Source organism: Thermothelomyces thermophilus, chromosome 5 (genome assembly GCF_000226095.1).
Source record: "Thermothelomyces thermophilus ATCC 42464 chromosome 5, complete sequence".
NCBI classification, from domain to species: Eukaryota; Fungi; Ascomycota; class Sordariomycetes; order Sordariales; family Chaetomiaceae; genus Thermothelomyces; species Thermothelomyces thermophilus.
Window position 1 is genome coordinate 2,463,302 of NC_016476.1, and position 15,528 is coordinate 2,478,829.

General features: G+C 57.5%; 5 protein-coding genes across 5 annotated transcripts; 2 read left to right on the forward strand and 3 right to left on the reverse strand.

Annotated features, from left to right (window-relative positions):
• Position 1: 1 nt before the first annotated feature.
• MYCTH_2308699 (uncharacterized protein) lies at positions 2–939 on the reverse strand. Its single transcript, XM_003665166.1, has 2 exons — positions 911–939; positions 2–774 (listed from the first exon to the last, which is right to left on the reverse strand). Exons 1-2 carry the CDS (start codon positions 933–935, stop codon positions 119–121), a joined length of 681 nt encoding a protein of 226 aa, XP_003665214.1. The 5' UTR covers positions 936–939; the 3' UTR covers positions 2–118.
• A 1,149-nt stretch (positions 940–2,088) lies between these two features.
• Positions 2,089–5,709, forward strand: MYCTH_55909 (uncharacterized protein; the record flags this gene model as incomplete). Its single annotated transcript, XM_003665167.1, has 3 exons — positions 2,089–3,163; positions 3,221–4,389; positions 4,447–5,709. The coding sequence occupies 3 exons, from the start codon at positions 2,089–2,091 to the stop codon at positions 5,707–5,709; spliced, it is 3,507 nt and encodes a 1,168-aa protein (XP_003665215.1).
• Positions 5,710–7,030: 1,321 nt separating this feature from the next.
• MYCTH_2067613 (uncharacterized protein) lies at positions 7,031–8,673 on the reverse strand (the record flags this gene model as incomplete). The annotated part of the gene is made up of 4 exons (XM_003665168.1): positions 7,031–8,021; positions 8,084–8,448; positions 8,521–8,556; positions 8,617–8,673. The coding sequence occupies 4 exons, from the start codon at positions 8,671–8,673 to the stop codon at positions 7,031–7,033; spliced, it is 1,449 nt and encodes a 482-aa protein (XP_003665216.1).
• A 1,378-nt stretch (positions 8,674–10,051) lies between these two features.
• MYCTH_54923 (uncharacterized protein) lies at positions 10,052–13,047 on the forward strand (the record flags this gene model as incomplete). The annotated part of the gene is made up of 3 exons (XM_003665169.1): positions 10,052–10,278; positions 10,398–12,383; positions 12,459–13,047. The coding sequence occupies 3 exons, from the start codon at positions 10,052–10,054 to the stop codon at positions 13,045–13,047; spliced, it is 2,802 nt and encodes a 933-aa protein (XP_003665217.1).
• Positions 13,048–13,945: 898 nt separating this feature from the next.
• Positions 13,946–15,490, reverse strand: MYCTH_2308710 (uncharacterized protein). Its single transcript, XM_003665170.1, has one exon. The coding sequence runs from the start codon at positions 15,374–15,376 to the stop codon at positions 14,030–14,032; it is 1,347 nt and encodes a 448-aa protein (XP_003665218.1). The 5' UTR covers positions 15,377–15,490; the 3' UTR covers positions 13,946–14,029.
• Positions 15,491–15,528: the final 38 nt, after the last annotated feature.

Here is a 15,528-nt window from a genome sequence, read left to right on the forward strand (position 1 = left end):
AGGAAAAAAAAAGGAGTGATATGATATTGCAGGAACGCCAATGAGACATTGCAGGCCTCCATCCTTACATTCTGCGCAGGCGCAGCAGCCCCATGATTGTTGTAGCCTTTGTTGGGAATCAGTCCGAGCGCTTTTTGGCACCAGCATTGTCTCCCCCCGTCTCGGCATTCTTCCCGGACGCCGGCGCAGAGACACCAACGTCGCCCGCGTCGTCCTCGTCCCAGGCATCGACGGCATTCTCGTCCCAATTGTCGACTTCCTCCTCCAGTGTCGTAGCCCGTTGTCCCCCGCCCGCGCCGGCAGCACCGCTCATCGTAATCACACCCTCCTCATGCTCCCCGGAGGCGGCCCCAATCCCCGGACCCTCGCCCAGCTCCAGGTCCTCCGCCCCTCCGGCTTCCCCAGATGGCACAGCCGCATATTTCCTCCGCCTCTTCCGCTCCAGCATTCGCTTGTGGTACCACGAGCACAGGCCCAGCCCGGCCAGCGAGCCCACCAGGTTGGCGACAATGTCGAAGAGGTCGAACGAGCGGCCGTTGGGCAGCACGGCCTGGATGAACTCGGAGCCGATGCCGAGCCCGGCGGTGCACACGACCAGCGTCAGGTGCGCGGTGCGCCGCCGGGTGGTGTCGATGACCCAGTAGAAGACGATCGTGAGAACGAAGAAGGTAAGCAGGTGCAGCACCTTGTCATTGATCGGGAGGGTCGTCTCGTCGAGCTGCAGCGATGAGAGGCCCGCGTAGCCGGCGAGGAGGATGAGGAGGACGAAGACGCCTGCGTGTGCGAGGTCAGGTAAAGGTAAAGTCGGTTGTCGGGTGTCGGGTGGGATGGGATGCGGGCATGCCGAGCGTCCCTCGGGGAGCCTTTCCCGCCCTCCTCAACCCGAGGGTTCAAGGGCGCAGAGACGCACCTGCAAAAGGTAGCCGTATCCTCATGGCGTGAGTGACGTGCTTGCTAGGTTTCGGTTCGGTGATCGAGTGGAAATGACCAGCATGCAAATCGGCTCTAGACGTCACAGATGCCTTGCCGTCATTGTCATTTGATTCCGTTTCTCCGGAAATACGTAACTGCAGAAGTGGGCGACGAATGTTTCACGATCGGTTTGGGGTGATGCAGCGAGGTGCTTCCTCACAAGGCTGCCACTGCCAGCGGAAGCTCCAGCCCCACCTGCAAAGCGAGAGAACAGCAGAGACCTTGGTGCAACTAAACCGTAGCTTGGGGGTGAGTACCCAGGCACGCCAGGCTTGTAGCATCACCCGCGTGGCAGCTGATATGGGGCGGCCTGGGGCAGAAGTGGGGCCACTCTGAACGCAGTCGATCCTTGGCAGAGGCTTCCGTCAGCCCAGCCCGATGCTGCCCTCTCTTTCTCTCAACCCTTGCTCCGGTCAGCACCGCATCAATGTGTAAGCCAACCTTCAGTCCTTTGTTGAACGCTTCAACGGATGATCGATTATGGGAATACGGGGCAAGTGCAGTCATCGATCTTTGAATTGATGCAGCTGGTTACTGTACTCGGTTTATTGGCATTTACGCATCAGAGGAACCGCCGCACCTTGCTCGAAGCATATCACGTGACTTCATCATCTGCCTCGTCCGCGCAAGAGTACAAGCACCGACTGTCAAGGTGCACCGCTCAAACGTCCAATTGGGCGACAAGGTTATCAAAAGTGCTGTCAAGAAGCAAAATTACGCATCAGAAGACGTCACGACCAGTATTCGGCTCGGAGGGAACTCGCTGTCAGCAAGGCGACAAAGGGTAACAGCCTCCTATCCAGTACCTCTAAGTTACGCAGCATCAGCAACAGGAGCCCCCCCCCCCTTGTCCAGAAACGGCAGAAGCCTGCTTCCGAAGTCGACTTCACGTCCAACTCCCCCCAAAAATCGGCCATCCCAAAATCCATCGGCACGCAACCACGACATCGCCGATTGTCTCCAAACTTGGCCGACCACCCCTCTCGACGACGCGCTTTCTGCCCATGTGACTCTGACGCCCTGGATTGCCCCGGTTCCGGCTGACTACGAGCGCGTTCCCGGCGCATGGCGACCGAGCGACGAACCCCCTTCTAGCCATTCCGGACCCGGAAAAAAATGTCCATGACCAACGGCCAGCCCGCCTGGCACACGCCGAACTCCAGCCAGGCCAACGGCAGCAGGATGCCCAATGGCGTTGTGGACGATGGCCCGACGCAGACGCCGAGCGACAACCCACTCGCGCTGATGCCTGAGGCATCCGACCCCGACGATGACCATCGACGCGCTCACTTTGCGAATCTCTTTCGACGCGCCGAAGAGAGACTCGCGCTCCTGTTTGGCGACAATGGCGAGTACAACACGGCCGGTCTCGAGGCCCTCAAGCGGCCCCCCACTCCGCCCGCCGCCCTGCTGCCGCCGCCGGCGACAGACCACACTCCGGCCCAGGAGCCGCCGCGCAAGAAGGCGAAGCGCGTCATCGACGAGGACGACTACGGCGACGACGACGAGGACGAAGACGAGTCAAGAGAGAGCGGCCCCAAACCGGAGACCGTACAGTCCAAACACGCCAATGACGACGGTGCCAAGACGCTGCTGTCCCCGGCCAAGTCTGGCACGCCGGTCCCCTCCAGTCCGTGGCCCGGGAAGCAAGGCGACAAGAGTCGCCAAGATGGATCGCGCACGCAGGCAAAGTCCTCCGAGGATGCGCGCAAGGAATTGGAGGAGGCGCGCAATGCGACCGAGCTGGCCGCCAAGCAGAGTTTCCACACGCTCATCTACACGCTCGAGAACGACCGGACGGCCATGCTTGAGCAGCAACAGCTCGAAGAGTCCGAAAAGCAGCTACAGGCAGAGATGGACAAGTCGAACAACAACAATACGAGCCAGCCGGGTCAGAACCACGGCTCGCTCAGTAACACAAACCTCGGCGCCTCGAGTCTCACGTTGAAACACCTTATAGCGCGGATAGACATGAAGCGCGATCAAGTGCGCGCGTCCGACGCCGAACTCCGGTCGCTCATGAACGAGGTCCGCAAGAACAGGAGCAAGTGGGCTAGCGAGGAGAACGTCGGGCAGGAGGAACTCTACGAGGCGCTCGAGAAGGTGCTCAGCGAGCTCAAGGCGCATACTGAGTATTCTACCCCGTTCCTGAACAGGGTGAACAAGAGGGATGCACCCGACTACTACAATTGTGAGTTGCCTGCATAGCTCTCGTCCGCCCCGAACCCTCATCTGACAGCCGCCGCAGTCATCAAACAGCCCATGGACCTCGGCACCATGACCAAGAAGCTCAAAGGTCTGCAATACAAATCCAAGGCCGAGTTCGTCTACGATTTGAACCTCATCTGGGACAATTGCCTCAAGTACAACCAGGATATGGGCCACCCACTCCGCCGCATGGCCAATGGCATGCGCAAGGAGGCGGAGAAGCTCATCCCCCTGATTCCGGACATCGTAATCCGGCCAAGAGCAGAGGTAGAGGCGGAGGAGCGCCGCAAACAGAACGGCGGCGAGGATGACGCGGGCGACGATAGCGACGACGAGCCGATAATGTCTTCGCGGGGCCGCAAGGCCGGCACAAAAGGGGCCAACAAGTCCCGAAAAGCCCCATCCGATCAGAAAGAGGGTAAAGAGGGGACCCCAAACGTGGAGCAGAAGCCGCTGCTGCAGGTTAACGGCATTCTCGCCAAAGCCCAGCGGGAAGGTTCCGAGGTGGACAGCAGCACCGGCTTGGGTACGCCACCGATCGGCGGCTCTCTGACGCCCAGCGGTGCCAATGGCCAGTCCGGTGTCAGCAATGCTGATGCCATGGACATCGACGGCCCATCGTTGGATGGTATGGCCCTCGGTCAAGCACTGGGAGAGGCGGCCGAACAAGTCTACGAGGACGAAGCGTACAAGATTTGGAAGCAGGTCACGAAGAAGGACCGAGCCTTGATTGCCAAGGAGCGCTACCAGCTGTTTGCCGGCAACAAGCTCAACCCGGACGAACCCGCCCTCCTGAGGAGCAAGGCCGGGATGCGTCGCTTCCTCAAATCGCGAAGGGAAGCCGAAGTCCTCGGTATCATCCACGGCTCTCATCTCGATGCTTCGGCCACGGGCTCTAGCGACGGGGCCAAGGCCCCGGAGACGCTCGCCGAGGGCATGGAAGAGGAAGGCGAACGAACAGTCCCCTCGTACTACGAGCCGCAAACCATCATCCCAGATATCGACCCAAAGCTCCAATGGGTGGAGGACGGCGAAGGGCAGGTCATCAATCATTTTGAGGACATGCTCCGACTGATCCCTCCCGGCCACTTCACCGCCCCGGAGAGCCGCCTCACAAACAAAATCGATGCCAATATACGGCAAATGCAAGAAACCCGCAAACTTTGCTCCAAGATCGGGGTCATCAAACAGATGCAGATCCAGACTCACGTAAGCTGTCGTCCTTCCGCGGCTCAACGTTCCGAGCAGTTACTAACACCAAAGTAGGTGTATACTAACCAATTTCCGAAATACAACCCGGAGCCATTCGTCGAGGCCGACATTGAGCCCAGCTTCATCGCAGGTGAAGGCCCCGTCATGGCGCCGGAAACCTGCAGGTCAGCGATGCAGCGCTCCGTGGCTAAGATCTTTTACCATGCCGGATTCGAGGAGCTGCAGCCGTCAGCACTCGACACAATAACAGACATAGCCGGCGACTATTTCCAGAAGCTCGTACGCACTTTCAACGTGTACCGAGAGGTGGAGAAGAAGCCGGCCACCGGAGTCTTTGCGGAACGAGGCGCGCGCACCCAGCCGCGGTTCACGCCCGAGGAGGTGATTTTGCACACGCTTAACGAGAATGGGCACGATCTCGACTCGCTCGAGAGCTATGCTCGTGACGAGGTTGACCGGCTCGGCAACAAGCTCGGCCAAATTCATGAGCGCATGAAGGCCCACCTTGCCGACCTCCTCCGTCCGGCCCTCACTGACGCCGGCCCCGACGGCTCTGGTGCCTTCAATGACGGCAGCGAGCAGTTCATCGGCGGCGACTTTGCAGAGGAACTCGGCGAGGATTTCTTCGGCTTCAAGGCGCTCGGTCTCGACAAGGACCTCGGTCTGGAGACGCTCTCGGTGCCGCTGCATCTCCTCCAGTCACGAGTCCGCAGCCAGTACCAGATGCAGACCCAGACCGTCGGCGGCACCACTGCCGCAGACCTTTTCGATGCCCTGCCGCCGCTTGAACCCGTCACGCGCGAGTCGATCGAGAACGAAATCGGTCTGGTGCGCAACTTCTTCCTCGCCAAGCTGCATGCCAATAACAACGCGCCGCTGGTCGAGGACGAGGACCTCCCTCCTAAGCAGCGCCGCGCCCGTCCACGCCTCGGCGCCACGGGCAAAATCGTCTCGCCGCAGAAGCGCAGCCCCAAGGAGCAGCTTGCGCTTGCCAAGAAGAAGAAGAAGCTCGAGTCCGGGTCCGCGCAGGTGACCGATGGCGCCAACGCTGCCGGTGCCAATGCCGCGGGCAACAAAGCGGGAAGCGTCTCACCCGAGAAGAAGAAGACGACGACGCTTAACGATGCCAAAACCGGACCTGCTCCCCCTCTTCCTCTCCCTCCTAGCTCTTCCCAGTCGAGTGCGCCGGGAGGTTTGGCGGTGCCGATGCAGAGGCAGGACACGAACACCACGGACGGCGGGGCGAGCCAGGCGACGGACAAGGATGAGGCGGGAGCGACAGGCATGATGAGCCCGGAGAGCCTGGAGCAGCGGTAAGAAGTGTCGTTGCTTCTCATGTTTTCCACGAGGGCAATTTGGGGGATGGATGGAACCTTGAGCTCTAGTACCCTGGCCAAAGGGCGAGACGGAGACAAGAGTCGAGCCTAGGCGCCGGGGGTAGGAAGTGGAAGTGGGAGCTCGATATTAATTTAAAGATGGAAGTTGGTTTTCTTGTATTCCCCCCCTTCCTCCTCTTTTACCCGTTCTCCTCCTTTTCTTGTACGTCCGAGTGCGTTTGGGTGGCATGACTCTTTTTAAGGTTCCGGGGCGGGGTTTAGGTCTGGGCCGGGTTCTGGGATGGATATGAACTCTTAGGTTCGCAGGATTAAATGCGGTTCCGGCGCTCATCATTAGCTGCTCTCTTCCTTTCGTTCGTTCCCGTTCATCCGTTAGATGGCAAACGGAACGATCTCATCTACCAATCCTAGAGTCTGGACCGGACGTGGGGCAAACTACGACTCGAACGACAGCAGTAGCAGGGTTATTGCAAGCATCATCACTTTGTGCTCTGGGGGATGGTTCTTTCTTGTCTTTTTTCTCTCCTTTCAAGGTGTCCTTTTCGTGTACATATTATGTATATATATATATATATAAGGTTTTCCGCTGGTCATTGATGGATATGTTCATACATCGGGTAAATGGGTATGTTGCGTGGACCTATACATGTTGGTTGGCCCATCCTTAAAACTGTTGACGGTTGGGGAAATACTCCCAGCCCAACATCATTCTGTCTTCTTTTTTGGCTTGTTTCCCAGGATGTCATACATTTATTGCGTCCTCTGAATCTACAGGCAATGGCTCAATTTACAACCCTGCAAGGCCGAGTGTACTCCGTAATAAGGAGGCGAAATGTTGCTCAGTGCGGCATACTAACGTCACCGCAGCATCAGACAAAAAAATTCAGTTGCAACAGGCATATTGAATTTCGGGTATAGCCGAACCGCGTTGAAGCAGCCTCCGAACAAAGCATAACCTAGGTATAACCAGACTCCCCTCCGCCCGGTACCGAAACTGGTAAGTTGATGACCATGACACCCATGATGCAAACGCCCTGATGAAATGACTTGCAAGATGAGTGATTTTTTTCCGATTCCCGTTTTGCTTCTTTCCCATGGACCCATGAATCGTTGAGATCGCCGTCCCAGTGCACCACCTTTTCTAGATGCAGACCCTTTTTTTTAAAAAAAAATAAAAACCAGAAAACCATGGACAGCCCAGTTGGCCCGTGCAAATGTTGAACAATTGTAAGCATGAAGGGTAGCACCACATGTGCTGTGGAATCGAATCCCTGGCGGTACAACCTGTTAATTTTTTTGGCTTAGATGCCAGCATCCATTCTCCAGCCCTCAACGGGGAGGGGGAAGGTGAGACTCCATTCGGAAATCTCCTTCTTGAGCTCGTTGATGCGGGCAACTTCGCCGCTAGCAACCTTGAGCTTGAAATCCTTGAGTTTGTTGGCCTCCTTTGGCAGGGAAGCCTGGACTTCCTTGCAAATCTTGATGCTCTCGTCGATGTACTGCGCGACGCGCTCAAAGTCGGCCTCACCAAAGCCGCGGCTAGTCATGGCCGGAGTGCCGATACGGAGACCGCCCGGGGTGAGGGCGCTCTTATCGCCGGGGACGCTGTTCTTGTTGCAGGCGATGTTGATCTGCTCGAGGACAGCCTCGACACGCGCACCGTCAAGCTGGAATGGGCGGAGGTCGAGGAGCACCATGTGCGAGTCGGTGCCATCGGACACGAGCTTGTGGCCAAGCTCCTTGAACTTGTTCTCCAAAGCCTTGGCATTAGAGACAACCTTTCTCTGGTACTCCTTGAACTCAGGGCTAGCAGCCTGCTTGAGCGCGACAGCCAGTGCGGTGATGGTGTGGTTGTGAGGGCCACCCTGGTGGCCGGGGAAAACGGAAAAGTTGATCTTGTCCTCCAGGTCATAGAGAGTCTCCTTGCCAGTCTTGGGATCGACGGAACGGACACCCTTGCGGAAGAAGATCATGGCACCCCGGGGCCCGCGGAGCGACTTGTGCGTGGTGGTGGTCACAACATCGGCGTAATCGAAGGGGGAGGGGATAACGCCAGCGGCGACCAAGCCGGAGATGTGAGCGATGTCGACGACCAGATAGGCGCCGACCGAATCAGCAATCTTGCGCATACGGGCGTAGTCGATGAGGCGGCAGTAGGCCGAAGTACCGGCAACAAGAATCTTGGGACGGAAAAGCTGCGCATTCTTCTCGAGGGTGTCATAGTCAATGATGCCGGTCTCCAGGTCGACACGGTAGGGCATGGTCTCAAAGTAAGTCGAGACGGCAGAGATCCTGCGAGGAAGGGCTGATTAACGACCGCGTCAATGGTGTGATTGACTCTGTGGCTTGCTTACTTCCGCTGGGGAGTCTGATAGCCATGGCTCAGATGGCCACCGTGGGGCAAGTCCAGACCCATCAGCCTACCATGAGGAGGCATGAGGGCCTGGTAGACTTGAAGGTTGGCAGGGCTGCCGCTCAAGCACTGGACGTTGACACCCCACTTCGCGCCATCGAGGTTGAAGGCCTCAAGGGCACGCTTTTGGCAGAGAAGCTCAATTTGGTCAATGTGCTGGTTACCGCCATAGTAACGAGCGCCCGGATAGCCCTCGGAGTACTTGTTGGACATGGGGGAGCCCAGGGCATCGAAAACAGCGCGAGAAGTGACGTTCTCGGAGGCGATAAGGATGATGGACTCGCGTTGCCGCTGGATCTCATTTTTCTAGACAAAACGTTAATTGCGAGCTAGACATGTTGGCAAAGAGAAGAGATTGCTTACCATGATTTCGGCAACCTCGGGGTCGGACTCGAGAAGCGACTTCTCGAGCATCTACAGGCGGTGAGTCAGTCAACGGTAAAATTCGGCGAGATAAAAGAATCAGCAACGAACCTGCTTGTGCGACTCGGACAGCGCGTATGTCGCGCTCTTGGCGTTGCTGGCAGCCATTGTAATTGATCTGGAGGTGTGCAACGAAGATAGGGGAGGTTCAAGAATGGTCAGAAGGAGACTCGGGAAGGATGGAGAGTTCTCAGGGACGGAAGATCTGACGAGGTGATGAGCCAAGCTGCTTTTGTGTGGGGGGCGGGAGCCCCCGAGTCGGAGACTTGGAGGGGCATCGGAGCAAGCAAGAAAATTCAGGACCCCGCAGTTTTTTTCCTTGACAGCATCAATTGCGGAGCGTTCAGCGAAAGGGAGCGCCCGACGAAACCCGAATCGGCAACCGAGCGCGATGCCAAGGCATATTATGAGCTTATCGGGAAGATCATGCAACTACCCGGCTTAGATTGCAGCGATCTCGGTCGATTTCGTAACATAGCAACGGATTAATGGCCGAACACATGCAGTAGTGTACAGATTATGGACATGTGTACTAACTACATATTCCGCATATACTGCAGTGGTTCTGCGCTTCCATTCCAATTCAGGCTTTCCGGTCAGCGCTGTAATGCGAACGAACGATTGTCTTTGGGCCACAGCAGTTAGAGAATCTTTCCTTCTACAACAATTATTGGTTTCCTATCTCTACATAGTAGTTCATTTACTACTTTGGTTTGTAACTCCTCCATTTCTACTACCTATCTTGTCGTTCTCTCATTGCCAATTTGAAGCTGGAGTCGCCGTGAATCCAGGCTTTGAGTTTGATGTGCGAATTCGTACTCCGTACTAAAGTAAAAACGTTAAGAGGAGTTACTGAAGGTAAACAATGGGCCTTGATTCATATTCTGAACCATTCAGACGAACTGGAAATAAGGGACGTCCACAATGTGGTCCTTCTGGAGATTTGAATTGCCTAGTGCACATTCCTGGACGAGAGCAATGTGCTGATACTTTTCAAGTTGAGCTTATGTAAGTATCAGCTTGTGAGAGAGCGAGATCACGTGCAAGAACGGCATGGCGCAGCGCCCCACTAATTGCCCCGAGCGTCGCTTGCCCAGACTAGCCTCGCGCTGGCTTTTTGGAACCAACTCTGGCAACCGCAGTCTCCGTCTCTCCTCTGCACTCTGACGCCTGTCGCTGCAGCGAGCAAATGGCCATCGGATGCCGCAAACCGAGTTAATTTTCGGTTGTATTCGAACCTGGGCATTGTCTAGTCATCGCGTGCAACCGTTTTGGAACAATTTTTTCTCCACCATCCGGGCCAACCGCCGTCGTCAAAACTTTTTGAAGTTGCAAGGGACGGTCCCACGCAGCAGCGTCCTCCCTTTCGACGACGCGAATCGCGACAGACCCAGCCAAAACCACCGCGCCAAAACCCCATCCCACTTCGCACCTCCCACCTCCCGGGGTCCGACCTCGACGGCCCATCCCGCATCCCCCGCCAGCCATGGCCTCACCCGCTGTCGCCATGGCCCAGGTCAACGGCGTCTCCCCATTGTCGCGTCCAGACTCTCCCGCTTCAATCAATTCATCCACGAAGCGGAAGCGCGAATCAACCGACGATAACGAGGCCGACCTCAACCGCGGCGACCCGCCTAAGCAGCCTGTCAATGGCGTGCACGCTTCCGAGGGTCGCAAATCCCTTGTCCGTGATTTCTACAGGGTTTTGGAAAGGTATGCGCCGCGTCGCTGTCGACCATTCTGCTGCGTCGGATGTCCAACTGCACACGCTGCTACCTGCTCTTTTCCTGCCGTTTCTGTACTGACTTCATCCACCCTAGACACGACACGAGCAACCCATCGCTTCTCAAGCGCCCTCTTCCAGATTCACTTCCCGATGGCGAACCGTCCTCGAAGCGAGCGAAGTCAGAAGACGGCACACCCATCAGCATCTCGGACAAGGTGACACAGGACGTATATGAGGTGCTGGATGACTTGGTCGCCGACGTCGTTCACACTGCAGATGCACAGGTCAAGGAGCTCGAGACTGCAGGGACGCCGGGAGATGCAGACGTGCTCGCTAAAACGATCGCATTAAAGACCAAGGCGCTCGAGCTCTACAGACAGGAACTAGCATACCCCAACGTGCCGCGGCCGATTCCCGGGAAACAGACCTTCGGTCGACAAGCGCCGGCCACAAGTGGCCTGGTCCTCACAGCAGTAGGAGCTGCGCCAACACCGAGGCCGCTTTTTACCAGCCTTCAGCGCGATGCAGCTAAACCTTTGGCGGAAGCGGCTCTACCCCCGGGGGTTACCGCTACCAAGGTTCTGTCTGAAGCAAATCTGTCGGGCGACAAGAACGGTCGCGTCCCTACGCTGGGAGAATTGTTTCCTTCCCCCCGAAACCTGCCTCCGCTCCAGCCACCAAAGGCGCCCAAGACGGCCACGAAAAGCAATGTACTGACTTTCTACCACCCCGAGCTAGCGGAGAAGTCCAAGTACCGGTCTGGCAGTTACTTCTCTTCAAGCATCTCCGTGGGTCACTGGCTGGATTATAGCAATGCCACACCAACAACACATGCCAAAACAAAACAAAGAGAGCGGGCGCAGAGCCTGGCAGGCATCAAGCCCTCCACGACCGAACTAGAAGTGTCCGAGCTGGAGACCCTCTTTCGGGGGGCTTTCTCCTCTTTTGCACCTTGCAAAGACGACACAGGCGCCATTGTCCCCTCAGGTCAGCTCAGCCGCATCTGGTGGCAGCGTGTAGGCCGGCGAAACTTTGCGAAGATTGCCGATGCGGAGGAGCCAGAAGAGGAGAGTGAGAATGGCACAGCGGCTGACTCGGCCGTGGCTGTGGAAATTGATGAGGAGCGCGTGAAGGAGGCCATCGAGAACTGGGATGAGACTGCAATTGACCCGAGCCTTGACCATGTGTTGGGCAAGAAATCCGAGCAAGAAAAAGAGGTGGACGACCTTCTCGAGGAGGTCTCCGATTTGATCGAGACACTTGCCTCTTATCAACGCAACCGCAACCTCACCTTGCCAACCAGTCAAGACCGTTACTCAGCTGATCCGGTCAATGGAGACATGCTTCGGAACGGTAACCTCTCTCATCAGCCAAGCGAGGAGGAAATGGCAACCTACGAAGCACTCAAGGCTCAGTTGGCCTTGATCATACAAAACCTGCCGCCATACGCGGTCGCCCGCCTCAACTCGGATAAGCTCGGGGAGTTGGCCGTGAGCACCAAGCTCGAGATCCGCTCCGACGAGTATCGTGGCGTTATGGAGGAGGATGAGCCGACGCGGCTTGCCCGGTTGGCCGCGCAGGCCGCGACGTCCAACCAACGTCAAGCGCACAGGACGCCGAGCGTTTCTGGGCCCTATGCTAATCATCAGTATCAAACACAATTCACACCATCGGTCCGCCCCGTTGGGACCACGCAGCACTTCCCGCAGACGCCCTCGCGTCCGCAGGGTAATGTGTACCAACGCGCGCCATCCAGCGTTCCCATTTCCCAACCTCACCAACAAGTGCAGCCCCGAGCCGCGCCCGGCACCCAATTCAGACCGATGTATGCACCCCAGCTCGCCAAGGCCCAGGGACCCTACGGCCACTCCAACATGCCACATCAATTCGCTGGTACGCCATCACAGCCACGAATGCAGCAACATGCCAATTACAATATGGGGCAGCCTGGCACGCCCAGCCACCGCTTTCCACAGGGTTATCCTGCTGGTTATCAACAACAGCAAATCCAGCCGCATCCTCAACATGCGCAGCACTCCCCACACCCGCAACATTCTCCACACCCGCCGCCTATGGCGCACCCCCAACAGCCGTACTCGCCTTACGCTAATGGCGGGCAAATCCCCCGAACCATATCGCCCCAAATTCCACAAGCGCACCAGTACAGCCAATCGCCAACTCCCCCTCAGCAGCATCAACAAATCGTCCGCCCGCCGTATGGGAGTCCCGGTCCGGGCATTCCTCCGAATGCTGTCCCCCGCCAATACGCTGCCGGCTCACCCGGCCCCGGCATGATGCCGGCAGGTGGCGGCGGCAATGGTGCAGGGGCTGGCAGGTCGAACCTCACTGGTTTTGCGACGGTCATGCCCGAGGTGCAACAACGGCAGCTGATGGAGCAGGCGCGTGCCCGCGCCGACGCTGAGCAGCGCGCCAGTGGACACATGGGCAAGGTTACGCAGGGCGAGGTTGTCGGGTTGGCGGGAATTGGGCTGGCGGGTCATATGGACGTGCACAAGGTGGCCGCGGCCAAAATGCAGATGGGGAATAGTGCTAACAACAACGGCCATAGCGTGTCGCCTAGTCCCAAGGTGGCGATGGGGGCGACCATGCAGGGACATGGTCAGGGCGGAATTAATGGCGCGGCTGCGGTTGGTACCGGACCTGCATCAGGAACCGGCGGCCCTATGCCAGCCCAGGCCGCGCCGGTGCCGGGGACTGCGGGTCTGCCGCCGCAACAGGGTAAACCTGTTGCGTGATGGCGTGCGTGGAATGTTGTAATAGTAAAAGGCTCCTCTCGGAAGGGAGTCATGGTTCCGTCGTATTGTAGTGGGAATGGTATGCCTGGCTACCCATCTGGCTGCTTTATACCAGGTATTTTTTTTTTCTAGACGGCAAGCGAGAACCGCTGGGAGTGGAGAGGCAATAGGGTGGATGGGGAAAAGGGAATCGGCGATGGAGGGATGGTCTGGATGTTTTACTGGATGGCATAAGTAGGACGGGATCTGAGGTGACTGGGGAACAAACTGGAGTTTGTGAGCGGTTGGTTTTCGTTTTTTTTTTTTTTTTCCTCCGAGGAGGCTTTGGCTTGCTTTGGTTCTGACTTGACTGATTCGACCCGATGTGGGCTGAATGCGCCTTCCTGCCATGGGAGACACCGAGAGGCGGATTGAAGTTCATTGTGGCTCTGTTGTACTCTTAACTCGTTTTTGAGGGTCTGGGTACCTAGACTAAGTGGGTGGATCGGCTCCGGTAACCTGAGAAGAGAGTATTTCGGTTCCGGTGACTTTGCTCCCGGTTGGCTTGGGGTTTTGATCTCTGCAATCCTGTTGGTGATAGATGAGGTGGAGGCCTTTAGACAATAAACACGTTTTTGACAACCCCTCAGGCGCCGGCCGTCTTTTGACTCTTTGAGGTTGTCCCAAAACACGATATGCATGATTATTGGAGGTCTTTAGTTTAGGTCAGGCAATTCGGGACGAGCAATGTCTGGATAAATGAGGATAATCCATCAACAACTGCGTCGCGTGAGCAATATCTTCAGCAGATTCTAGGACGAAGTCAAAAGTGGAGAGCTGTTTGATTCGTGTTAACATCTTGGTACTTTCTTTCTCTCTTTTTCATTTTTTAAAAGAAAAGAAAAAAAATAACAATACCAGTAATTCTGGCAGAGCAAGTAAAATCTGAGTTGGGTATCATCATATTCACATGGCTTTCGGCCAGCCATGCCGAGATATTTTTTCAGTTCGAGTCGGCCTGTGTCCTCTGCTCGGTTGTTGTCTCCTGCTTTTGCAAATCCGCCCTGAGAGCCCTCAGTTCAGCCAGCAGCTCGTCGTGGAAGACGTCGTAGCGCTCCATGTACAGGCGGCGCAGCTCAAAGACGACCTCGATGGCGATGAGGATGATGATGATCCACTCGAGACGGGTGCTGTGGGCCTCACTCGACATCTTCTCGCTGATGTCGAGCACGCCCTGGGCGACGCCGACGACCTCCTGGGCGTACGTCATCTTGTCGTTGAGCGTCTTGATGCGCACGCCCACGTCAAGCGCCTTGCCGATCTTGGCGTAGTACGTCTCCAGCTTCTCTTCGGTGTCCCAGAAGATGTCTGGGAGCGCGTCGGTCAGGTCGTTGTAGTGGTTCAGCTGGCTGCGGAGGTTGAGCAGCTCGCCGGCTTTCTGGAGGATCATGCCCCGCGAGAGGGGCGCGTCGAGGCCTTGCGAGAGCCGCTCGGGGATGTGGCGGGTGCTCTCGAGGTAGCGGGTCAGCGAGCTCTCGAGCACGGCGAGCTTGGTGCTGCGGGCGAGGCCGGAGGAGAAGGCGATCTTGGCGAGGGTCGTTTCGAGTCGGTCGCCGGCTTCGACCTCGCGACGGGTTCCCAGCACGACCACGTCGCCGCTCACCCGGCTCTGCTCCTGCTCCGGGTCGATGACGAACTCGAGGTCCTCCTCTTCCCTGTCCTCAACGAACGGCATCTCGGCGGCGGGGAGGAGATGCTTGGTTGCCAGGGTGGTGACCACGTCTGGCGGGAGGCCCCAGGTCACGACGGTACCGGAGGGGAAGACGAAGATGTCGCCCGTGTTGAAACCCCGCGCGTGCACGACCTCGTGGGCATCGAAGCCGCTACCGTCCGGGTCGAGCGAGAAGCCGTGGTTCTTGAGGATGTCCTCGACTTTGTCCATGTCGAAGGACTCGGCTACGCATACCGCGCTGATGGTGGAGCTTCCCTCGGCCCCGGATTTTTTTGTGTCGGTGGCGGGCGGAGGCTGCTTTGCCGGCACGCCCTTCTGGGCAACGATAGCAACCCGGTGCAGCGAGTTCTTCAACGGAAGCTTGCGCCTCTTCTGGGAGGCCTGGCTCGCCGTGATGGTGTCGTCTGCGATCCGGGGGGCCACGGAGCGTGTGGCCGGTTCGCTTCCATCTTGCTGCAGAAAGACGTTGGAGGTGAAGAAGTTCCGACGGCGCGGGATCCAAGCGGCCGGGGTCGGGTGGAAATGTCGCTGGCTGGGACGGGGCCGGGAGGTGGTCGAGGAAACCGAGAAACTGGCACTGCGCGCGGCCGACCCCCAATTCGGCAGTAAGGGTCTCATGTTGGCGCCATTGAAGGGCGATTGACTTTAGCAAGTCAATCGCTGAGTCGGGCCCGTTCGGTCGGGCAATGGGGTGAATCGTTGCCGCGCTGGCGATGGCCGGTTCATCAAGATAGTGTGCGTAGAGAGGGAAAAAAGATGACCGGGGCCGG